Below are 26,852 nucleotides of genomic sequence, written 5' to 3'. Positions count from 1 at the left end.
ACTTATATTAACAAAGTCATTGATCATTTCAGTATGCGTGGAAGTAGGCCTGTAGATAGACCGATGACTAAGGACATCACCCTAAGTACCAAAATGTGTCCAAAGAATCCAAACGAAAAGAAAAAGATGGAAAAAGTTTCATATGCTAGTGCCGTAGGTAGTCTAATGTACGCCATGTTGTGTACAAGACCTGATATCTGTCATGTCGTTGGGATGGTGAGTAGATATCAGTCCAACCCATGACTAGCACATTGGGCAGCTGTGAAGAGGATACTGAGCTACCTCAAAGGAACAACATATTATTCTCTATGCTATCAAGGTAAAGACCTAAATTTGAGAGGATACACAGATGCTGATTGGGCAGGAGACTTGGACGAAAGGAAGTCCACGTCAGGCTATGTGTTCTTGCTAGGAAATGGCGTGATTTCCTGGAGTAGCAAGAAACAAACTTATGTAGCCCTGTCCACCATGGAAGCTGAATACGTATCGTATTCATCAGCAGTTCAAGAGGCTGTTTGGCTGAATCGGTTCCTAAACAACTTGAATGTAACCAATTGTCAAACCCAAGTCATAGTTAACAGTGACAGTTAATCTGCTATAGCTTTCGCTAAGGACCAGAGGTTCCACAGCAAATCAAAGCACATAGAGATTAAGTATCATTTTGTCAGGGACTTAATTGCACGCAAAGAAGTTAATATGAAGTATATATCTACTCATGACATGGTGGCAGATCCCCTCACCAAACCAGTCAAGAGAGATGTTTATGTAAAACATGTTAGATCCCAAGGATTGTTTAGGATCTAAGTATACTTCTCATTCTTCATTGTTTTATTTGTAAGACATGAATTATTAATAAAGGTTTTATGAATTTTCATCAATACACGAGTGCGAGTATTTAATTGTAAATATTTGCTGTTATGAACTCAAAATGCATGTTTAGACAGAATGTAGCTCACACACATGAGCAGTTTCCCCCATTTCATCAATGTGATGATAAATGAAGGATGAGGCTGTCTTTGAGCAATTTCGAGAGCTTGTTCAATTATAGAAGTCGTCTTGCTATAGACATGGAAAAGTGTTTCCATTACGGCGCAAGATAACATGTGTTACAAATACATGAAAAAGATTAACAAGTAATCTAAAAGGGCAAGTTTGCGATAACTTATAGCCTTCTGTCATAGCCAGAAGTGATCATCATAAGTGGTGAACTAAAGTTAGATGTTCAGGCACATATAGACCTATGCTTTTGTATGGTGTTAATAACATGCTCTTCTTCAGAAAAAGAATTGAACACCATAACACATGACCCATACCATGTGTGCTTTAGCGACCATGAGATGGAAAAGTAGATTGATCTTGCCTTTTCCTAATGTGAGACTCACGTCATGAAGATGCACTTCTTGACTATTGTTTATCCTTATAGACCCTAGACTTATTCTAAGAAGTTTAGTCTGATGTAGCTACCTTGGAAAGGGATACCTCGAGGTTGATGAGATAATACCAACCAAAGAGACCCTGACTGGATAAGCGAATCAAATTATAATGGACAGAATAATGTTAAGAGGGAAAGACATCCATTTGAATCATATCTAAGTGTTTCTATTCTTCACCGTCCGGATACTTATGCATATGTGCATATTTGTGAAAAATAGATGTACTGTAGAGATCCGAAGACTACAGTGGATATGATATGGAGTCTAGGATAAAAGCATACACCACCGACGATGTTCAAATCTAAGATCTATATATCTCTAACGAGTATATAGTTCCAAGTTTGTTACATGAAAATCGAGCAGCTATATGTTCTAACGAGTATATAGCACTAGAGCTCTCGATAGTATGCCGGTCGCACGAACTATTTGCAAGAGTATGATAGAGACCGAGATTGAGAAAGTTTGGAATAAGTTCCATTGCGTGCGAGTGGGAGATGTTGGAATTAATTGGATATGGATCCAATTAGGCCCATCCGAAATGGAACGGGCCCAAACCCAATAAGAATTAGGGTTAGGTGATCTATTTATTCAGTATAAATAGAAACCCTAATCTATCATAATTTTAAGAGAATTAGAAGAGAGTCGGAAATTAGGTTTTGAGATACAGGATCTCCAAAGAATTTTTTTCTCTCCTATTTTTCTCTAAGCCGCCGCCCCTCTCTCTATTTTTGGGATTCATCGTCGCTTTAGTTCGTGAACCAATTGTCTTCCTCTCCCAATTCTATTGGCGTGGTTGAAGGCTTGACCGGTGATACTAGATCGGGTGATTGATCCGAAATCCTTCCGCTGCAAATCAAGAACGGGATCTGCGCTACAAGAGGTAACCCGTAAACCCGTTTACTTATTTGGATAAATATATATGTTGTGAATATATGTTTTTCCCAACATAAGGAATAAGATCCCTAAAATATAAAATAGAGTTAAATTAAATACTCCCTCCGGTCCACAATAGAAGTCTTTTAAGGTTAATGCACACTAATTAAGAAATGCAATTAATTTTAAGTAAAAGACTTTGTTACCCTTGTAATAATTGCATCCACTAGTAACTTTATCTATTCCCAAGATAAAAAGTCAACTTAAATAAGGGTATATTTGGTAAAAGTAAATTAATGTGCATAGATTTAAGCAAAATGTCATGTATTGTGGAACAAAAAAAACTCTCTAGAAAGACTTCTATTGTGGACCGGAGGGAGTATGTTTTATGGTTAATACATTTTTAGAAGCATAAAACAACAAGCAATTAAAGCCTAAATTGAATTAAAGATCCAAGTCGAAACTGTTCCAAGACCCAGAAGCTGGAACCAGAAGCCCATGACAAGATGTCAAATCAATGCGTTCATTTTATATTAAAAACTCAAAAGACGGAAGATTTTGTTAGTTACACATCTCTCTCCATCGCTCAAATAAGAAAAGACATGGACTGTAAGACTGTGGAGCCAGAAGTCAAAAGACGATCATTGGACGCACGTCTCAATGATCGACAAAGCCTGAATTCAGGAACAAAAACTTTCCTTAAATGGCTGATTTGGCACAGATGTCAGAAGTAAGACAAAAGACATAACATTTATTCACAATGACTCTCTTCATTTCAAACAGACAAGTTTGAAAGGTTCACTTATAAAAAGTCAACCTCAAGCCACATTTTTTACACTTAATCTTCACGGAAAAAGAGATAAAACATACAAGTGAAAAACAAAGAGCAAATAGCTATACACATCAATTCCATATTTGTGTAATCAAAATAGAGAGAGATTAGTTAATTTGATTTACATATTAAAATCTTTTCTATTGCAAAACCAGAAGCTCTGTTATTGATTTGGTTATAGGAAAATAACAAGAGAATGATAGCTGAATGATTGTAACTAAATGATGATACTTTATGATCTGTCTATTGTGTAAAAGGTTTGTGTTCTATATGTGAAAGAGTTTTTTAGTGGATTAAAGCTCAAAACACGGAATTTAGAGGGCTGGACGTAAGCAAAAAGCCAAATCAGTATAAATCTGCTGAATAACTTATTTCTCTTACCCTGCTTTTATTACTTCTGAATATTACATGCTCTGAATATTTATCTCACGTAAATCATTCTGAATATTCTATGTATAACATATAATATCAATATTAAGGATCCGTTAAAAGAGTAGTTGTAACGATCCGGTCCAGAGTGGGTGGCGCCGGGATAGAAGATCTGAGCAAGGAGCGACCCTAGGGATGGCGATGAGGGTAGGAATGAACTGAATCCCACATCGGAAATGGAAAGGAAGTGGTTGAAGCTTATTAGTAATGAATGAATCCAATATATGTAGACGCGTTTTAAAGCCGTGAGGCCCAAAATGTTGGATTTTGGTCAGACCGGACAATATCTACATGGTATTAGATCAGAATGTTACAGCAGTCATCTAAGCACAAGTATCAAAGACAGAACTAAGTTTAGTAGATTGAATTTGTCTGTAATTCCGAAAGTTGCCTCTTTGTTGCCATCGAATTAAATGTCATTACATTACAAATGAATAGTGAATATTTACAAGTATATAATAAGTGATTTTTTTTATTTTTTAAGAAAATAAGTGATTTTTTTTAAAAGTTTAGAATAAGTGATATTATTTATCGTTGGTTGAGGTTGGTCCAAGTGGACATAATTTTAGTGTATGAGCTTATGTCATCTTTAACTTATTGATGGAGGAGGCTCTCTACAAATGAATGATAATCTTTTTCGAAAGAATCTCTACAAATTGATAATTTAAAAAAGAAGAGCACAAGAGATATTTTTATTAGTTTAATATATTTTTTTTTTTTTAAAAGAAGTCGACAAATCTTATGATCACGTTAATTGAGTGGGTAGCCTAACATGTCTAATTAATTATGACTTTAAAATAGACAAAATAAAAGGGTCATGCTGTCCATTTTATCAATTATATTATTTGATTGGAAGATTGCAATTTTTATGTACTTGCTTTATATTTTCTTAATTATTAATACAATGTAAAACTAGGTGGACACACTTATATTATATAAAATGATTACATTTCGATTATTTTTTTTTAGCAAATATAAATTTTTAAACAAAAAAAATCTAAACCTAACTAAATTTACAACTTGAGTTATATTAACAGAACTATATAAAAAAACAATGCCTTCTAGTAATTTTTCAAGTAACTTGAAAGGAAGTCATCGTTAGTCAGAGAGGGATGGATGTCCGGTGAAACCATTCCGATGTTTAAGATGAAGACAATATGAATATTGATAACCGTGATGTTTATATACCTTTCAATGTGCTCACCTTTTATATATAATATATAGTAGTCTAAGAAGTGACTTCTGTAATTTTGAGAATGTGTCATACTGACTGAGAAGTGAGACTCATTGTACAAGTGTCATCTCCGATTGGTCTTGAAACCTTCGGATTGCTATGACATGAGGTTGTGCACCTTACCATATAGTAGACGTTTATGTGTCAACATTTAGTTGATCCTGAGACCTTTTAGATTGTTATAAAGTCAGACAGTGTACTCTATTATGTAGCAGTTGTCCTTTGTGTACCCCTCCTATAATCAAAGGCTCCCTTTTTTCCCATTGTTGACGATCGGTGGATATTGATCCACGTGGTTGGATGGTACCATAAGTATCTTCAGCAAATATTATTTTTTTTATAAGCGGACGGCTTTTGTGAGTCACCTTAATTAGAAAAGTGACATTAATCTAGATGTAAAGGATATTCTCTAGGATTATTTTTTCGAAGGTATCAAAATCTACCACTTTTTACATTTGGATCACAATTTATTGCGGATTAACATTTTCTAAGTATTAGAAATTTTTATTAATCAAATCAATCTTAATTTGTTAATTACAATTTCTTCAATAGTTGCATCTAACAATAATTTTTCTAATATTATTCTTTTTATAATATTTTTTTCTAACATTAATTCAGAATACATTTTTCTAGTTTAACTAAAACAAAAAAATAATTCAAATTTATTTTTATTTTTTTTGAAAAAATTCAAATTTATTTTTTAAAGATTAATTTAAAAATATTAGATTCATAAGATTCTTCCAAATCCACATAAGGCTCCCATTTCGATTCTATTTACATAAGAAAGGGAATAAATGTTAAAAAAGAAAGAAATGGAAAACCAAGGCGTACAAGTGCAGACAACAGTCACAATACCAAATTAACCGAATTGAGAAGGATATGAATGGAGGCCATGTACTATGCTATGCTTCATACACAGTATAAAGGGTCAATCACTATATTCCAAAAAGCTCCCTCTTTTCACCGATTGGAATTTCGTCTACTACTTTCTTTCTATTTCTTAAATTAGGGTTTATTCACTCTTCGCTTTCCGACTTCAAATCTATCGGTTCAACCTCTTGCTGCTATTACTGGTATTTTCCTTTTATCTGTAATCTCCGATATGTTTAGTCTTATTTGCTTGTTAATTGAACTCTGTTGCAGTCTTATGGCTTGCTTTTATCCGTTCTGGTTGATACCGGGAATATTTTCAGCTCTAACCGAACTTATTTGATGTATTTGTATTAAGTTTTGCGATTCATTTGTGTGGGTCAATTGCTATTCTATACATGTTGTATGATTGTATTCTGCTGAGCTTATCTAAGTAGTTTATTCAATTTTTGGGAATTGAAATCATTTATTTGGATGGTATTTGGTTTCTGCAATAGGAAATGATAATTCTTACGTCCATTCCAAAGCAATTGTTTGTGACAGGGCCTGGCTGGGGTTCCAATTTCTTGTTATATATATATATATATATATATATATATCTGTGTGTGTGTTCCATATGATTCTATATGATCTAAATGCAAATAATCGTGTCAATCCTGTGATGTCAATCGGGTTATTCATGTAATTCCTGTTTTTGTGTCAGAATTTTTCACCCCCTCAGCTTTTACTCTCCACCTGAGTTTTGAGTATAGTTTTAGTTTGTTGTTGAATTGCAAATTATGGTTACTCTTCATGGTTTCCAAATCTGGCGATTATTGTTTACTTATGCATATGTACATATTCTTGTAACATATGCGGTTATTGAAAGATTATGAAACATTTATCAATCATATTTTTGTTTTTACTTTTACTTGATGCCAGACAAAAGTATGCAACAAAACTTCCCGGCATTGACTGAATACCAGAAATAGTTGCAGGGGATGGGAGGCTGCTGTTGTTCTTCTAGGAAGCCTCATCTACATGGAACACCAGTATATTATTATGTGAGTAAATTCCTTTGTACATGACTCTACCGGCATGCTTCCTACGATTTTGCATTATGCTTGAGCATCTAATTCTATGTTTCAAATGATGGCTGAATGCTGATGCTTATGTTGTGTGATCAAGGTTGCTTGCTTGTATTGAAGTGGATGTGGACTTTCAGGGAGGGTGGAGCTCACTCAGTGGGAATATAGGGAAAAACTGATTTAGCTTTGTTATTTTCTTAAGTCTGCTAAACTAAGGATGTTGAATGTTTCATTTTTGTTTTGTTTATGAAGTCTTAGAAAGTTTAGAATTTGACGTGGCTGATTGAGGATTTTAGATTATATTTATGGATTGGTAAGCAATGAATTGGTGGAGAGCTTAATGTTCAAGTCACAAGTCATTTTAGTTTGTTTTTCTTTCACAAACTCGAGCGTTTTGAATTGTAACATTTCAGATGGATGTTCATAGATGGTTTACCAATGTCTTGTCTATTTCAAACCATTAATTTTAGGATCATATAGCTGGTGGCTTCTTAGTAAGATTATGTAATTCATTAAAGACTAGGACAGGTTTTAGAATGTATCTTCTGAAAATTATTTACTGAGGTAAGTATGAAGCAAGATATTGTTTGCTTTATTTTCTGTGCTCCAGGGTATCAATATATTTTAGATTTCATCGCCACTAGGATGGTGAATCAAGTCAAGTCCCAAACTCTAGCATCAATCACATTACTTGTATTGTAAAAAAGAAAAGGCAATAGGATGAAGGAAGTAGCAGTCTTTAGTGCTGAATACATCTTATTTGGATTGGAAGAAAAGAAAATGGTAATAAGTTTATATTTATATTTCACAATAATGAGACAAGTATTGACTCAGTGAATGACACATTATGACATAAAGAGGTGGCAATTCGGGTTATCATGTCAAAATCATTTTATATGTATAAAAAGGGCGGCCCGGTCGCATTACGCGTCCCCGCTGAGCGAGGGTCCGGGGAGGGGTCCCACCACAAGGGTGTATTGGGGGCAAGCCTTCCCTTGCCAATTTAATTGGCAAGAGGCCGCTCCTAAGACTCGAACCCGTGACCTCAGGTCACACGGCAACAACGTTTTACCGTTGCGCCAAGGCTCGCCCTCTAAAATCATTTTATATGTATATATATATATAATCGTATATATGATATAAATGCAAGAAAAATGATAATTGTGTCAGCCTGGTTGTCTTTGTAAATCATGTTGTGTTTGAAACTGCAACACTATTGACATTAATTGTCAATAAAAGCTTTCTAATTTTGAATTTACACTCGGAACTCAGAAAGCATATTAAGGTGTTTCATTTTTCAGAAAGAGAAGTTTGTGTTCTTAAGCTCATGCCAGCTTCCTTCCTTTATAATTATCATGCACGTGTCATCTCGGCAGTTGTTGGGTGTGGATTAAGATGCAATATTTCTTTTAGTGGCAGGATATAGATGTATTGACCAAAGAATCAAAATTTTATGCAAGTAGAAACCTCTGAGATGGTTAATTATAATTTTATTGTGAAATGAAGCTCAGGAGAATCATTTTGATTTTCACTAACAAATAGCAATATATAACTTTTTATTTTTTTAATGAACTTTCTGCAGTGCCCGCCAGCTTTGGAAGAGAATGACTCCTTAACTTCTCAAAGTGGTGCAGGTCTCTTGGCTGAATTGAATCTTAATAGATCAACGCCTGATACTTTCAGGTCTCCTCCTGCACCCTTGCCGTATGATGCGGTTTTGGGATGTTCTGGATCATCAGATTCTGAATCTGATAGTGGTGGAATTCTTGATACTTCAGCAACATGCGAGTCTATTGACGATCCAGACTGCAAAACTTCAGCAAGTTCATTGCCAGAGTCTCCAAAGAAGCCGGAGATAACAAAACTAGAGGAAACATTTTCAGCACTCGAAGAAGAGGACGCCTGTCCCATTTGTCTCGAAGGTGCGAAGGAGTCTGTAAATTATGTTGTGATTCATAATATTCTTCTGAGATATTTTGTGTGTGTCTGCTTAAACTTGATGTTGAAACCGTCTGCATCTACTTGCAGAATATGATACAGAGAATCCAAAATTTTTGACCAAATGCGAACATCATTTTCACTTGTCATGCATTCTAGAGTGGATGGAAAGGAGTGATACCTGCCCCATATGCGATCAGGTTTGCCTCTTGGGAAATATCTCTGATGGTAATTCACTGATTATTTTTGTGAGTTTATTAGTGGCTTTCTTTGAGAAAATGCTTGGTCTCTGATGATATTCCTCTTCCTTTTCTTTTTCTGCTGGATACATTGGGGGTAAATTACATTCATGGCCCCTGAACTACACTTCTACTAACATTATGGCCCCTAACCTTCATTTCTTGACATAAAAACTCTTAAAACTTTACATTACTGTAATATTAAAGTCCAAATCAACAATAACATTATTACAGGTTTTTGTTGGGTTAGACTTTAATGTTAAAGTTCATGTCAAGAAATGAAGTTGAGGGGTGATAATGTTATTAGTGTTATATAGTTCAGGGGTCATTCAATAAATTGGTATAGTTTAGGCTGGTAATTTCACAAAATGTAAAGGAATAGAAAGGAAAAAGATTTATGTTACTGTTACTTTCTGGTTAACATGAATACAAAATAGACTGTTCACTTGGTTATGCTTCTTAACTTTACAGGAAATGTTATTTGGCAATGACTTCAATTAGTAGCACTTCTGAATATGGAAAGTTTATTAGCACTTTCAGTGGAAAGTTTGCCAACTTATTGGATTGAAGATGCGGGTAAAATACATCCATGGTCCTTGAATTACAGTGTTGCTGACATTCTGGCTGCTAAACTTCGTTTCGTAGCATAAAAGTTCTTGAACTTTTACATTATTCTAACATTAGAGTCTACATCAAAGAAAATACATTAAAAAAATTAACAAAAAGATGACCTGGAATTGTATATAATCATAACTTATGGTGACATGACATGGATAAAAAAAAAAAAAGTGTCAAACTTGTTTAGGTCATCATTTCGTTAATTTTGTAAATGCATTTTCCTTCATTTGAACTTTGAAGTTATAATAATGTAAAGTTTAAGTACTTTTAAGTCACGAAATAAAGTTTATAGGTCATAATATTAGTAGCAGCCCTATAGCTTAGGGTCGGCCATGGATCGCACATTATCTCTGAAGATGCAAGTAAAGTTCCATTTCTTAGCTGCATCAGCTGAGTGCCCAGACAGATATTTGTTTTGGTCTTGGTTGGTCTAAAGGTTTCAATGTCATAGTTTGATGTGTTTGCTTCAAAAGTTATGGAGTTTTCACAAATCGTGAAAACAAGCAACTGGTTAGAACTTAGATGCACAGATGATCCGGGTTAAATGCACAGGCGACCACTGAGGCATTATAATGTCGGAATGCTGACTAGAATGCACAGGCGACAACTGGTTACATTTTGTCAAAATCTGAATTGATTTTATTGTTTTTTCGATTATTTATCCCCAATTAGGACCATAGATCAACCATTTTTTTTCCCAGAAATTTCGAAATTTATCGATCTAGCAGTAGGGTTTTGACACGTGGTACTGATGTGGCATTAAGTTGTTTGCTCTAGCTAGTGTAAATGATGTAGGTACTCCATTTTCCTCATGTTGCATGTACCTTTTGTGTTTTCTTGTTGCTCTCTTTTGTACTGGTTTTGTAAATTAATTCATGTGTTCTTTTTAATGTTGGAATTCAGCATTCAGAACTCAAGAGTGTATGGAAAGTGTAATATTCAATGAAAGTTGTACAAACTTTATGCCACTTTAAATTACCAATGAGTTTTATTGTCAAAATATTTCGAAATATAAAAATTATAATTTACATCACTACAACAACAACAACAAAGCCGTAGTCCCAAAATGATTCGGGGTCGGCTAACATGAACCATCATATAAAACCGTGAAATCAAGTCGTATCAGAGATATAAATTCTCTCTCTCCATCCCGTCCTATCCACTATCATATTCATATCACTCTCAATCATCCCCTTTCAAGTTTGCTTAGGTCTTCCCCTACCTCACATCATACATACATTTGCCATTCTTCGGTCCTCCTAACCAGTGCATTAAACGCTTTTCGCCTTACATGGTTAAACCACCTTAGTTGGTTTTCCCTCATTTTATTCTCAATAGATGTAACCTCTACTTTTGTTCTAATTATTTCATTACTCACCCGATCCTTTCTCGTATATCCACACATCCATCTCAACATATGAATCTTCGTTACCGACATCTTATGAATGTGACAGTGTTTCATTGCCCAACACTCTGTACCATATAACAATGCATGTCTAATTGTCGTGCGGTAGAATTTTCCTTTCAATCTATTAGGCATGTCGGGGTCACAAAAGAAACCTGTAGCACTCTTCCACTTCGACCAATCAGATTTAATCCTATGAGCAACATCACCATCTACTTCTCCATTCGTTTGGATAATAGACCCTAAATATTGGAAGCAGTCTGAGCCTTGGACAACTCTCCTATCCAGGGTAATTGTCTCTGCCTTCCTACTCCTATTGTTGCTAAACTTACACTCCAAATATTCTGTCTTACTTCGGCTCAACTTAAAGCCTCTAGATTTCAAAGTTTGTCTCCATACTTCCAACTTCCTCTCCACGCCTATTTTCGTCTCATCAACCACCACAATATCATCTGCAAACAACATGCACCATGGTATACCATCTTGAAATGAACTCATTAGTTCATCCATAACGATGGCAAAAACAAATGGGCTAAGTGCGAAACCTTGATGCACTCCAATCGTAATTGTGAACTCTTCAGTCTTTCCAACACTGGTACGTACACTCGTGCACGCTCCCTCATACATGTCCTATATGATGTCAATATATTTCCGTGAAATGTCTTTCCTTATTAAGGTCCACCTAAGTACTTCCTTTGGTACCTTATGTCTTCTCCAAGTCAATGAAAACCATATGCAAGTCTTTCTTCTTAGTTTGATAGTGCTCCATTAATTGTCTCATTAGATGGATGGCTTCCATAGTTGATCTTTCCGGCATAAAGCCAAACTGGTCTTCCGAAATCTTCACCGTCCTTCTTAGCCTTTGTTCGATCACTCGCTCCCAAAGTTTCATAGTGTGACATCTCTAATGTAATTTAATTTATTGAATTGAATTAAGTTGATGATGGTGTATTTTGTAGTTATTATATGGGGAATATTACAAAATTGGGTCAAATATGAGACTTATTTACATATTTAACCCATTTACTCAACCTACTACATATTTAGACTATGTTTATGTGACTTTTTCAAAATACCCTTAATATGTTTGTAATTTTATGTCGTGTCTGTCTCCCTCCCATCCGACTTCGCAGATTTCACGATATGCGAAGTCTGCGAAGATAATATTTAGGTTATTAGATGATTTCAATTCGCAGATTTATCAATATATGAAGTTTGAACGTGTTTTTGCGAACAACAAAAAGGCACAACAACAAGGGATTCCAACATTAAAATCATAACATTATCAAAGTTTATAACAAGATTGCCACAATAACAACATGAAAATCATAACATTGTCAAAATTTACAGTAAGATTGTCACAATAAACTCATAACAAATCATTTTAAAGTGAACGTGACTAATCTAGACGGAAATTTCTCCCTGTATTAGAAGTCTAGACCTTTTAGGATGAGAAATGGAAGTCCAGACTTTTTAGGATGGATGTGTCCCACGGTACAGAACAAGATTGGCACAATAACTCTTAACTAATCACTTTAAAGTTGAATGTGACAAATCTTGATGGGAATTTCTGCCTGTATCAGAAGGAAAGTCATTCCATCTGCATCCGAGGACATCGCCTTCTTACGGGATGTTATGTATTTAACCACCTTCACCAAAATTTAATCGTGTTAGTCAGAAAAAATGAAGATTTGGCTTCGCGAAATGAGGATTCGCGAAGTATGCGAATATAAATCTGCCAAAAAGATGATGATTTTACTTCGCGAAATGATGATTTCGCGACGTCTGCGAGGAGAAATGTGATGCTCTGACTTCACGAAATGAGGATACGCGAAGTCTGCGGGAGAAATTTATCGATTTACCTCGCAAACTTCGCATAATCATCGTTTCGCGAAGTTAAATTGATAAATTTCTTCCCGCAGACTTCACGAAAACGACATACGCTAAGTGAATTTCTGAGAAAAAACGCAGAGAAAACAGTATATACTTACATTTTTCGACAAAAACAATATGATAAACTGGGAAAAACGATGAAAATAATGTAGAAGCACCATTTCTTCGATGGTCAGAAAGAAACCAAGAAACGAGCAAGAACAGGAAGATGAAGAACTATGGCTTCGTTTTCTAGGATTAGGAAGATGAAGAATCAAGAGATGAAGAGAGGAAGAAGAGAAATACATGGTGATGTGGAGAAACTGTGCAGATTTCGCGCAATTTAAAGGAAGAGAGGAAGATCAAAGGTTTGGGAATCATTTGAGGAAGAGAAACTGTTCAGTAACCAGAAAGGAGAAGCGGGAAGATGAAAGGGTAAGGGTATTTTGGAAAAGTCACACAAACATAGTCTAGATATCTAGTAGGTTGAGTAAATGAGTTAAATATGTAAATGTGTCTCCCATTTGATCCAATTTTATAATTTTCCCTATTATATGCCATAAAATAGGATAAATTATATTCATGGTCTCTTAATTATAGCATTATTAATAATGTAGTTTCTAGATGGGAAAATTTTAAAATTGGAACAAATTGGAGGTCCATTCACATATTTAGACTGATTATCCAAGTCATTACCTATCTAGACTATATATTTGTGACTTTTCCAAAATATCTCAAACCTTTCATCTTCCCTCTTCTTATATATCGGTTTCATCTCCCCTTCTTGTTTATCGTTTTATCTTCCCCTTTTTTTATATTGTGTGAATCACCAAGAAATTCTTCATCATCCTGTCCCTTTTTTTTTCTTTCTTTGTCTTTTTGTTTTTGTGAAAGCATGGTTCGTCATCTTCCTATTTCATGTTTGTCTCTTAGTATCTTTTTCTTGTGTGAATCGAATGTATCGTTTGTCGACGTTCTTTTGCGTTTATCATATGTTTATTGTCAATTTCAATGGTAAAAGCCGGAAGTAAGGTAAGTATCAGGAATTTTCACATGCACCTTAATGAGCAAGTGAATTTGCTCATTCACCGTTAGATATAGGCTTATTAAATCTAAGCCTCGGGATGTTTTGAATCTCCACCTTAGGATTCTAATAAACCTAGATCTAACGGTGAATGAGAAAATTCTACATGCTCATTAAGGTGCATGTGATCAAGACTGAGTAAGTATATACTGTTTCATCTTCATCTTTTTTCAGAAAATGGCTTCGCAAAATGAATGTGTCACATTTGGCGAAGTCTGCGAAGAGAAATTCACTTGGAAAATGATGATTTTGCTTCGCAGAAAATGCATTTGTGAAGCATGCGAAACAAAATCATCATTTTTTAGCTTGTTTTTTCTCTTCGCAGATTCGCTTTTTGCGAAGCAAAATCAACATTTTCAGGTGAATTTATCTTCGCAGACTTCTCAAAATGTAACGCAAACTCATTTTGTGAAATAAAAATCATCATTTTTCAAGTGTCTTTTTCTTTACAGACTTCGCAGATTCTCTCTTTGCGAAGCGTTTCTTTCATTATTTACCTAAAATGATTTAATTTTTGTGAAGGTTGAATACAAAAGCATCAATCACAATGAACCGTTTATCTTGAATACAAAGGCATCAATCAGAGTGATTAGGATGTGATGAAGATGGTGAAGACCAAGGCATCAATCATAGTGAGAGGTGATTGGGATGTTCTAAGTTCCTTTTGCTTCTGAACTTTCTCCCAAATGCTATTAATTTTGTATGACGCTGCCGATTTTCTTGCTTCTGTAAAACCTGGAAGCACTCCAATGTTCTAGTTCCTTTCGCTTCTGAACTTCCTTTTGCTTCTATACTTTTTAGCAAAATGTTTTGGAAGCACACTCTCACCAAATGTTCTGGGAAGCACACTAGGAAGAGAGTGTGCTTCCATAACATTTTGCTAATCATTCTGTTTTGGAAGCATATTCCTAGGGTTTAGGGTTTAAGGTTTGAATATTGTTGCAATTTTGTTGTAAATTTTAATAATGTTATAATTTTAATGTCATATACCGTTTTGCATTTTTCGCAAACTGCGAAGCCTGCGAAGATAATACTACTTAAGTACATGACTTTTTGCTTCGCATTTTGCAAAACTACGAAGAAAAACTCATTCTGCGAATTAGTATTGTCTCACATCGATTTTTTTTTTCTAATGTGGGGCTAAAATTAGTCCTTTTATTCAGAAATCCTGGATCCACCGCTGTTAGGGGGTTATCAAATACCGAACCAATATTATTCAATGGAAAGCTTATGAGGGCTGAAACCCGCTAAACCCTGGACTAGCTCTGCCACTGTTTGTAAGTTATCCAATATTGTTTTGATAGAAAATATTCTAAAATCTCACAACTGAGTTTTTTTTTTTAATCTAACTTTTAAAATGGGAACAAGAAAAGAGGAGGGATATTAGTTTAAGAAAATTAACTATTAAAAGATCAAAGGTGATATGCTCATGCTTCATAATATATTAAAGGCTTAAATCACTTTTTGGCCCCTGACCTATCCAAAATTTATGCATTTAACCCTTGATCTATTATTTGGTCATATTTGACCCATGACCTACCAAATTAGATAAAATTCAACTCATATTGAATGGAAAGTTAACTTGGTTTGAAAATTAACAGCAGTTACCAATATAAAAACGACACATGACACATAAATAAAATTAATTTTCAACTGGAGATGGCAACAGTAACTATTTTACAAAGTAAAAAAATCCTAAAAACTTTTTCTAGTGTTCCGATAGAGTGAAATTAATTTTATTTATGTGTCATGTGTCATTTTTGTATTGATTACTGCCGTTAATTTTCCAATAGAGTTAATTTTTCATTCAATATGGATTGGATTTTATCTAATTTGATAGGTTAGGGGCCAAATATGACCAAATAATAGGTCAGAAGTCAAATGCACAAATTTTGAATAGGTCGGGGACCAAAAAGTGCTTTAAGCCTATATTAAATTAGACATGTCCATGTTTCTTATCAAAATCAAGGAGTATCATATTATATTATATAGCATAAAGCAATAATTTAGAAATTTAATTGGGTCTCTATTTACATTTAATACAAACTATTCTTATTAAAATAGTATCTAAAAATAGCATAAGTCCTCTCTCAAAAAAAAAAAAAAAAAAATCAGCATAAGTCCAAGACCATATTGTAAAATTCCAAAGAGTGGTTTAATGTCACAGTCCACGCCTAACTAATATATTATATAGTCTATAGACGACAAAGATAGAAATTAATACTGAAATCAGCAAACCAACCATATGAAGCCAGCAAAATTCTTGGTTTAAATTTTGAAAAATGTCATCATCAAATCAATTATTTTCAAAATGTCTGCATTTTCTCAAACTGTACCCTTTTCTTAATAGTAGTATATAATTAAATACATAAAATGTGTTCTATAAAAATATTCTTCATTAGCCAATAATTACTTCTTCATCCTTGTACCAAAGATTGAAGTGTTTGACTATTTTAAGCCTAATACATCCATATCCTTTTTATATATCTTATACTTCACAAACATCCTATTAACTTCAAAAAAAAAAAAAAAAAACATTTTAAATCACCTATTAATCTTTAGATTCACGTAGTAAAATAAGAAATGGTTTTGGATAAATTGAAGCATATATACTTTAACCAAGTTTAAAAGTGAGTAGATCACTGTAAGCAAGTTCCAAGTGTCGCTTTAAAAAAATTTAAGGAATCAATACTTCATTTTAAACAAATATAAAGAATAAATATGACGTTTTCAAAAATATAGAGCATTAGTTAACTTTTATAGATAAATAAATGTGATCGATATATATTAAAGAAATATTTTAAACCTTAAAACATTATTGGATACTGATCTATTTAAAATTTTGACGTATTAGTACTTGGTAATATTTGTGATTATCTACTAAAATTATTGAAATCTCAACCAAGATAATAAGTGAATGATATTAGTGTTAATACATCAAATTTAATAAGTTAATTCATTAAAAATAAAATAAAATATTAATCTACCTAATAAAAATCCAATTCATAAACTGTTAAATTTTTTTAATAAAATTATTAATTTATTATCCATTTGTTGAATTTCACAAAGAAAACAACATTTTGGATACATTACTAGGTAAGTCATATTTTAATTAAAATTTGTATAAGCAGGTGAATTTTATAGGTGAAATAAAATTTAGAAAGTAAACAGATTGGAATTCTGAATATAGTAAACAGTAAAAAAGCATTTTAGGGTTGAAGACAAAAGTCAAAATTGGAGTCTATTTTTGTTGACTTATTTGATCTTTACACCAATAAGGTAATAAATGCATGTGAGCCGTCCATCTCATGATTTCTGATATACTATTAGAGCTCCCATGATGCCAGTCTTGATACTTGCTCTTTTTAGTTTTCTTTTCATTACATTATTATTAGTAACATTTTATTTTAGGGTAAAGTTCAAATAAAACCCCTGTGGTTTTACTAATTTTTAGATAAAGGACTGTGGTTTATTTTTTGTCAAAACAAGGATTGAAGTTTTTAACTTTAACAAAATAAGGACTTTTTCGATTGATACTATTAAAATCACATTTGACGACTTCAAAAATGATATATTTTAAGAACTACTAATATTCTAAGCAACTTTAATTCTTCAACTTTTTTATTTTGAGATTGTTTAGATGATGTTTGGTAAAGAGAGAGAAAGTTCATATTTAGAGAGAGAAAGTTCCAAAAAAATGATTTTCGAAAATAAAAAAGGTAGTTCCATAGAAAATATGACATTGAACAACTTTAATTCTTGAAAATTTTCATTTTCAGGTCGTTAAAGATGGTTTTAATCGCATTAATCCAAGTTTGAAACCTCAATCCTTGTTTTGACAAAAAGTAAACCACAGTCTTTTATCTGAAAATTAGTGAAACTACAGGGGTTTTATTTGAACTTTCCCTTTTATTTAATTATCCTATGAAGAAAAATATTTAATTAATTTATAATATTGATAATTAGAATATACTATAATCTTTTGGGTGGATTTCTCTGTATTTGTCTACCACAAGTCCACAACAACAATCACTTTCACCCTTTCCTAGAAATCTTTTTCAGCTTTTCCAACTCGTGACTTTACCAGATTAACCTTTGCCGTAATTATTTACTATTTGAAACATGCATATTTAAAGTCTGGTCTAGATGCATTTTTTTCAATGATTACGCCTTTCATTTTTATAAATTGATTCATTATTTTTTTTAATACATGTAACAACAATTTGTCGTTAGAAAATAAATATTTTCTAGTATTTTATTACAATAATGAAAAAAAAACGATGAATAGTAAGAATTAATGAAATAGAATTATAAAAGCTGATAAAAGTAATTTATTTATTTGTTAGCAAACAATCACTAAAATATTTAGAAAATATTTTTCAACAAACAAACACAATTTTAACATTTGTGAAAATGCCTTAACGTGTTTGAAACCGTAGACATTTTACCTTTACCTTTTTCTTTTTCTTTTCAAAGGTTGCTTTTTACTATTCAGCGTATAAAAATTTAAATGAGATGTTTGTTAGAAGGGATATAGAAGGTGGGATATGGATAAAAAACACGAAATAAGTTATCTCTATCCCTCAAATCCTATACTCAAGAGGGGTGTGGTATAAGGAGGTGTGATAACCTTATGCGATTGTAATAGGTGGAAAAGTTTATCTTATCTCTCAAATTAATGTTATATAGTTTAAATAAGATTAAAATATATTATTTTGTCTATATCCATATCTTACATACCAAACATTGAATAATAATTCTCGACTATCATATTTTTATGGGTTTAGGTGAAAAAATACTGCTAACGTTTTGGGCCATGAGCAATTTTACCCCTAACGTTGATAAATTTGATCCATTTCAGACATTATTATAAAACACGCATATTTTTGTTTATTATTCTGCACCAATTGTATAACAATTCGTTTTAAAAAAAGATTTCATATTTTTTTTAATTTAATAATAGAATTTGAGATTAATATTTATAAATTCGGTAGATTTTTTGAATTTTTTTTATCTAATTTGTACAAAAAGACAATATATTTTTGTTTTCACATCTCAACATATGTTTGTGATTTGTTATTGATAAAATGACTCGCATGTGAAGTATAAATGACAAAATTCATGACCGAGAAGACAGTTTGATGAATTATTTCTCAAATTGAACAAATTTATCAATGTTAGGGGTAAAATTGCTCATTGCTTCCAACGTTAGGGGTAAAATTACATCATTTTAGACGTTAGGGGTAAAATTGCACATTAACCCTATTTCTATGCCTATCCCAACAATTTATCCTTATCTCTATCTCAATCCATATCCCAATAAAATACCAAACGCCTCGAAAATGGATATTTTGATTCGGAAAATGCAGATTACTGAAATTAATTATTTACTTAATCTTTCTTTCTTCCTTTTGAAAATAAATTATTTACTTAATCTTGAAGTGAAGGTTACCTTTTACTATTCAATGTATAAAAACTTAAACAGGAAATTTTGATTCGGAAAATGCAGATTACTGAAATTAATTATTTACTTAATTTTTTTTGGAAAGGAAATCATTTACTTATTAATCTTGAAGCGAAGGAATAATATCTGTGTGTACGTGACCGCAACTTGCATGAGATTAGGACATAACTTAACACAAGGGATAGTATTGGAATTAAAAAAAAAATTCAAACCTTTTTGTTCATGTTTGTCTCGTAATTAAAAAAAGCAGCTTCTTTCTAGTGTTTTTTTAACTTCTACAGACATCCGTACGAAATCCCCACTCACTCATCGCACCAGAGGCGAGGCCTTTGGCTTTGATGATCCATCTTACACATTCCCATCATTTTCTGGGTAACCAAACAGAAAAAAGCTTCATACTTTATTCTACTCAATGAAATGTCTTCAACAGCCTTCACTTTCATTTCCATCTTCCTCTCTTTTCTGCTACTAGTAATTACCCCCAAATCAAATGCGTTTTCAATTTCCGAATTGGAGACGAATTTGAATTCTACCATACCCATTTCATCTAATTTTGCTTTCACCCGTCAAAACCAGCTGATTTTGGAGTCCAGAACTGTGATTCTCACCGGAAATTTCACAATTTCAAGTGAAAATCGGACTTTTCAGATGGGGTTTTTCAGCCCCAATGGTGGTTCTAAGTGGTATCTTGGTGTTTGGTACTCTTCAACTCCTACTCCAACTTATGTTTGGGTAGCGAATCGTGAAAAACCGGTGACTAATCTCGGATCTTCGGCGGTTGAAATTACCGATTCCGGTAAGCTTGCGATAATGGCGTCCGAGTCCGAGTCACCGAGTTCTGTAATTTGGGAAAGTACAAACACTGATAAAGCAACGGAATTTCGGTTTCTAGACAGTGGAAATCTCGTTCTATTATCTTCCTCTGGGTCACTATTATGGCAAAGCTTTGATTACCCGACTGACACGTGGCTACCGGGGATGAACATAACTAAGTATCAATCTTTAACCTCGTGGCGGAGCTCCGTCGATCCATCACCGGGATTTTACTCTCTCAGACTAAACCCACGAGAGTACAACGAATTCGAACTGGTATATAACTCGAGTATCGGATATTGGAGAACCGGCAACTGGACCGGTACAACATTCGCCGGCGTACCAGAAATGGGAATGAAGTACATATACAATTTCCACTTCAACGATCCTTATACCCCCGCGGCGTCGTTTTGGTACACGGTGGTACCACTCGATACATCGTTGAAACCGCCGTTGACCCGATTTCACGTGGATTCCGATGGGCAATTGAAGCAATTCACATGGGCAGCACAGGTCGGAAGTTGGAACATGTTCTGGTCACAACCGGAGGATCCGTGTAAAGTCCACCGGTTATGCGGCGATTTGGGGGTTTGCAAAAGCAATAACGACGAAACTAATTGCTTCTGCCTCTCGGGATTTAAGCCAATTAGTGACTCCGATTGGGAATTGGGGGATTATTCTGCCGGTTGCGGCAGGGTTGATCGGAATTCATGCGGAAAAACTGACGGATTCATGGTTATCGGCGCTGTGGAGTATGAAGGGGCTGGAACGATGTCGTTTCAAGGCAACAGAAGAGTTTGCCAGAGGTCCTGTCTGGGTAATTGTTCTTGTATCGGTTTATTCCATGATGATAAGACTAATTTATGCAAGAATCTATATGGGTCTCTATTCAATTTGAGAAATTTCAGCTCTAATGGAATCTATGAAGACAAAGATTCCTTATTTCTCAGAGTACCAAACAAAAAGAAAGAATCTTCTGAATCAAAATATGTTTTGATTGGAATAATTGTCGGGTCTATTGCCATTTTGATTCTTAGTTTAGCAATAGGAATTTTGCTAATTATGCAGATCAGAAGAAGGAAGAACAAAGGTAATGAAAAGGGGGAAGAAAAAGATTTCCCTATGTTGAATTTGAAGGTATTTACCTACAAAAAACTGTATTCAGCAACTCAGGGGTTCTCCGATAAACTCGGCCACGGCGGGTTTGGTGCAGTATTCAGAGGAGAACTCGATTCCACCTCCGTCGCCGTAAAACGCCTCGAAAGACCCGACAACGGAGAGAAAGAGTTCAGAGCAGAAGTATGCACCATAGGCAGCATTCACCATGTCAATCTTGTGAGACTTCTAGGTTTCTGCTCAGAGAAATCTCACAGACTTTTAGTCTACGAGTACATGCCAAACGGTCCTTTAAGCGCGTATCTCCGCCCAGACGGTCCGAATTTAACCTGGGATGTCCGGTTTCGTGTCGCCGTAGGGACAGCAAGAGCTATAGCATACTTACATGAAGGCTGCAGAGACTGCATTATCCATTGTGATATCAAGCCAGAAAACATCCTTTTAGACACTGATTACACCGCGAAAGTATCCGATTTCGGCCTCGCTAAGCTAGTCGGTCGCGACTTTAGTCGTGTATTAGCCACCATGAGAGGCACTTGGGGGTATGTCGCGCCCGAGTGGATATCAGGTGTTGCAATTACCACGAAAGCGGATGTTTATAGTTACGGGATGACGTTGTTGGAGCTCCTCGGGGGCCGTAGAAATGTGGTAAGACCGGCATCCGCTGGTGGAGGCGGAGATGGCGAAAAGATATGGTTTTTCCCTCCGTACGCGGCGCAACAGATAATCCAAGGCAATGTAGGAGGAGTTGTGGATTATAAGCTAGGCAGTAGTTACAAAATTGAAGAAGCTGAGCGTGTGGCTTTGGTTGCCATTTGGTGCATACAAGACAATGAGGACATGAGGCCTGCAATGGGGATGGTGGTAAAGATGCTGGAGGGGGTTTTACAAGTGCCGATTCCTCCGGCTCCGAAATTGTTACAAGCGCTCATTTCCGGGGAGTCTTATCGCGGGCTTCAGATAGATTCGGGTACCGGTGTATTGGTGACGGGAGATTTGTGTGGGGATAATTTGGTAGTCTCAAGTTGTGGTTCACAGGCATCTCCTGTTAATGGGAATTTGAATGTTTAGCTAACAAGTTATGATTGTCTCCAAAGCTCATTTTGTTTGTGCTTGTTTAGTTCTCTTTAATGGTTAATTAGGCATTAATCTGAAAAGTTTAATTTAGTCATTAGTTTTTCTTTTTGGTAATATAAAAGTTTAGTCATTAGTTATGATCAATCTAATTGTGTAAAATTAGATCTTCTTCAGGTTTAGATATCAATTTAGCTTTAAATGTGGAAATTAGATTAAAATTTGATATTATAATAATAATAATAATAAAAGAAATAAATCATCCCATATTTAATAGGCAATTAAGGTAGTAATTAAGGATAAATATTTCAATCATTTAATGGAAAAAGCTACTAAAATCAACTTTTCTTATCTCAAATCACTTATTATTAAACATTATTAGACTAGTCAAATTTTTAAAAGTGATACAAATATCAAATTTTCGTTTGTTTTGCCTGTTGTTTACTATTGCTGTTGGAAAATGATGTTTTTCCAAAAAGTATGGATTTTCTAGCTTTGTAAAATGTTACTTTTCATATATAAAACGCAAACATGAGCTTCTTAATCAAATACTGAAAAGTCTTTCTTTTAAAGTAAAAAAGCAAATAGAAGCATGAAAATGAGCAACCAAACACCCCCTTAATGAGCTCCCTAATCAAACACCGAAAAGTCTTCCTTTTGAAGTAAAAAGGCAAATAGAAGCATGAAAATGAGCAACCAAACACCCCTTTAATGAGCTCTCTAATCAAACACCGAAAAGTCTTCCTTTTGAAGTAAAAAGGCAAATAGAAGCATGAAAATGAGCAACCAAACACCCCCTTAATAAGCTCCCTAATCAAACACCGAAAAGTCTTCCTTTTGAAGTAAAAAGGCAAATAGAAGCATGAAAATGAGCAACCAAACACCCCATAATGAGCTCCCTAATCAAACACCGAAAAGTCTTCCTTTTGAAGTAAAAAGGCAAATAGAAGCATAAAAATGAGCAACCAAACACCCCTTTAATGAGCTCCCTAATCAAACACCGAAAAGTCTTCCTTTTGAAGTAAAAAGGCAAATAGAAGCATGAAAATGAGCAACCAAACACCCTCTTAATGAGCTCCCTAATCAAACACCGAAAAGTCTTCCTTTTGAAGTAAAAAGGCAAATAGAAGCATGAAAATGAGCAACCAAACACCCCATTAATGAGCTCCCTAATCAAACACCGAAAAGTCTTCCTTTTGAAGTAAAAAGGCAAATAGAAGCATGAAAATGAGCAACCAAACCTCAAACCTCAACCTCTAATTGTCAGAATTATCGTTAAATTCTTAACTAAACCATTTATAATATTATGGGTAAGATTATTATTATTATTACAACTTGGCCCTGTTTGGGAATTAACTGTTAGCTGATTACATTAGCTGTTAGCTGTTTACATTAGCTGATTTGACTAGTTGATTTGACTAGCTGTTTGTGTAGACCTGTTTGGTAAAAATTAGCTGATTGATAATAGTGGTTTGTGCAAAAAGACGAATAAGGGCATTAATTTTGACGCAGGAGAAGATGAAGTCTATCTATTAGGGTTAAAAAAGTCCATTAATTTTAATATTTCAAAACGCTAATTGAAAAAGCTCCTTTTAAGAGCTTTTTCTAAATTAGCGTTTTCATCCCAAAACTCTCTTCCAAACCTCTCTCCACCAAACACTTCAATCAGCGGTTTCAGTGGTCAAACCTCTAAAATTGGTCAAAACTGCTCTTTTTATCCCAAAACGCTCTTTACCAAACAGGCCCTTATCTTCTTTGTATTTTTGTTTTAATAAAACATCATTCTGAAAATTTAATATAATCATCAATTAATTATTTAAAATAATTCTATTATGTGTGGAATTAAATGTGAATTTAGTCCCAAAGCTAAAAATACGAATCCAATATGACCCTTGAAATAAAAACATCAATTACTTTTATACTAAAATTTGCAAAAATTACTACCATGTGCTAATAATTTGACAACTTTAGTAATTAATTAGCATTAATCCCAATGAAAAAAATGAGGATTAGACCCATATTGATGCTGTAATTATCATACATAATATACAAGACTTTCCATAATCCGACCTTAGCTCAGTTGGTCGAGCGGAGGACTGTAGTTGAAAGTAACCGTCATCCTTAGGTCACTGGTTCGAATCCGGTAGGTCGGAATTTTTTTCCCTGAATTTTTTTTCCATTTAGCTTAAAGGAATTTATTTATTTAGGTCGTGGTTCGAAGTCGGAATATTTTTTTTTTTCCATTTTGCTAAAAGGAATTTATTTATTCTTATAATATAGATAAGAGTAAAGTCAACAAAAAAAAAAAAAAAAAACTTAAGGTGTTATTGAGCACATTATCTATTTAAAATTGGGTAAAGTTCAAATAAAACCCATGTGGTTTCACTAATTTTCAGAGAAAGGACTGTGGTTTACTTTTTGTCAAAACAATGATTGAGGTTTCAAACTTGGATTAATGCTATTAAAACCATCTTTAACGATCTGAAAATGAAAATTTCCAAGAATTAAAGTTGTTCAATGTCATATTTTCTATGGAACTGCATTTTCGATTTTCGAAAATCATCTTTTTTGGAACTTTCTCTCTCTAAACATTAACTTTCTCTCTCTTTACCAAACATCATCTAAACAATCTCAAAATAAAAAAAGTTGAAAAATTAAAGTTGCTTAAAATATTAGTAGTTCTTAAAATATGTCATTTTTGAAGTCGTCAAAGGTGATTTTAATAGTATCAATCGAAAAAGTCCTTATTTTGTTAAAGTTAAAAACTTCAATCCTCATTTTGACAAAAAGTAAACCACAGTCCTTTATCTAAAAATTAGTGAAACCACAGGGGTTTTATTTGAACTTTACCCTTTAAAATTTTATCATTTAGAGATTGTTTGGTTAGCTACATTTAAACTATGGAATGGGAATAGAAATGAGGTATTCCCTTTATTAGTGTTTGGTTAAACAAATTTTACTTGGGAATGACCATTCCCCAAATATAGGAGTTATTGATTCCCTTCTCTTCCCACATCAATCCTATTCCATTCCCGTTGAAATATTAAAAAGAAAAGAAAACAATCCATGTCCATGAAAAAACCCACTATTTATACAATTGAAATCATGGTTATTTTTTTATTTTTTTTAATGATTATTTATTTGTTGGTAAGTTAGATGGTGGTTACATTATTTTATATTTTATTTTATATACGAATATATCTATATTATAAACCATTTTTGTTGTTCTTTAAATTTATAATACCATTGTTTTTATTTATAATAATAAAACAAATTATCAGTAAAAAACTATTAATTTTATTTTAATATACTATTATTTACTAAATTATTTTAAACAAATATTGGTATTCATTCCGATTCCGATCATTAAAAAAACCAAACAGCTTCAAAAAGAATATCATTCTGATTCCAGATTGAACCAAACATAATAAATAAATAATCATTCCCATTCTGATTCCGGCACATTCCGATTCCGATTCCGTTTCCGATTCCGAAGTTCAAACCAAACGGCTCCTTAGTCTTTTGATCTATTATTCGATCACATCTGGCGCCTAAACTATCACCATTGGTGAAATTTCACCCAATTTAGATGGAGACGTGACAAAACCGTTACCATCTCTCATATGTAATGATATTTTGACATATGAACTTGACACATCACATGTCTTGGAGTTGGTTTGTCACATAAACTCTCTTATGTCAAAATAATTAATTAGATTAGAAAAGAAAAAGGGATAAGGTACCAAAATAAGCATAAGGTTTTTGGGAAAGTACCAATTTAGGCTCAACGTTCAAAATGGCACCAATATAGGTTTAACGTTTACAACATAATATCAATTTAGGCTTAACGTTTACAATATAGCATCAATTTAGGCCTCACGTACAAAATAGCACCAATATAGGCTTAACGTTTACAAAATAATACGAATTTAAACTTAACGTTTTACAAAATATATACAATTTAAGCTAAACGTCATAATTTAATTAATCATATTATATTCTTTCCCTATTAACTTTATATGTTATCTTTTTATTTAGTTCTATATTCTTATTTATTATAATACAATTAATTAGTATTCTTATCCATTAAAATCTTATATTTGTTTTTCATCAACCATTCCATGACTACTAAATTTCATTGCTCAAGTAATATATGCAAACTAAAAGTAATTGAATATCCATAATATTTCGAACAATGACATGTATCCATATTATTTTAATTAGATTGTGGATATTCAATTATTTTTAGTTTGCATATATTACATTAGTCATGGAATTTAGGAGTCATGGAATGGTTGATGAAAAACAAATACAAGGTTTTAATGGGCAAGAAAACTAATTAATTGTATTATAATAAATAAAAAAATATAACTAAATAAAAAGATAACATATAAAGTTAATAGGAAAAAAAAATATAATATGAGTAATTTAATGGTGACGTTTAGCCTAAATTGGATATATTTTATAAACGTTAAGCTCAAATTCGTATTA

At 33.5% G+C, this 26,852-nt stretch overlaps 2 protein-coding genes and 1 non-coding gene across 4 annotated transcripts; all 3 read left to right on the top strand.

Moving 5' to 3' along the window:
- Nucleotides 1–5,605: 5,605 nt before the first annotated feature.
- Nucleotides 5,606–10,508, top strand: LOC136217013 (probable E3 ubiquitin-protein ligase RHB1A). Of its 2 annotated transcripts, none has more exons than XM_066003578.1 (5): nucleotides 5,606–5,874; nucleotides 6,593–6,714; nucleotides 8,321–8,660; nucleotides 8,767–8,904; nucleotides 9,387–10,508. In XM_066003578.1, the coding sequence occupies exons 2-5, from the start codon at nucleotides 6,652–6,654 to the stop codon at nucleotides 9,404–9,406; spliced, it is 561 nt and encodes a 186-aa protein (XP_065859650.1). In that variant the 5' UTR covers nucleotides 5,606–5,874; nucleotides 6,593–6,651; the 3' UTR covers nucleotides 9,407–10,508. The 2 variants fall into 2 exon arrangements, with proteins under 2 accessions (XP_065859650.1, XP_065859651.1); XM_066003579.1 differs by having other exon boundaries at nucleotides 5,607–5,874; nucleotides 8,767–8,876.
- Nucleotides 10,509–19,610: 9,102 nt separating this feature from the next.
- LOC136217012 (G-type lectin S-receptor-like serine/threonine-protein kinase SD2-2) lies at nucleotides 19,611–22,480 on the top strand. Its single transcript, XM_066003577.1, has one exon. It carries the CDS (start codon nucleotides 19,776–19,778, stop codon nucleotides 22,356–22,358), a length of 2,583 nt encoding a protein of 860 aa, XP_065859649.1. The 5' UTR covers nucleotides 19,611–19,775; the 3' UTR covers nucleotides 22,359–22,480.
- A 1,946-nt stretch (nucleotides 22,481–24,426) lies between these two features.
- TRNAY-GUA (transfer RNA tyrosine (anticodon GUA)) lies at nucleotides 24,427–24,514 on the top strand. The gene is given in 2 exon segments: nucleotides 24,427–24,463; nucleotides 24,479–24,514. It is a non-coding gene; the product is annotated as a tRNA-Tyr (tRNA).
- The last annotated feature ends 2,338 nt before the right edge of the window (nucleotides 24,515–26,852 follow it).

Source organism: Euphorbia lathyris, chromosome 2 (assembly GCF_963576675.1).
Source record: "Euphorbia lathyris chromosome 2, ddEupLath1.1, whole genome shotgun sequence".
Lineage (NCBI taxonomy): Eukaryota > Viridiplantae > Streptophyta > Magnoliopsida > Malpighiales > Euphorbiaceae > Euphorbia > Euphorbia lathyris.
This window is presented reverse-complemented; position numbering and strand designations above follow the sequence as displayed.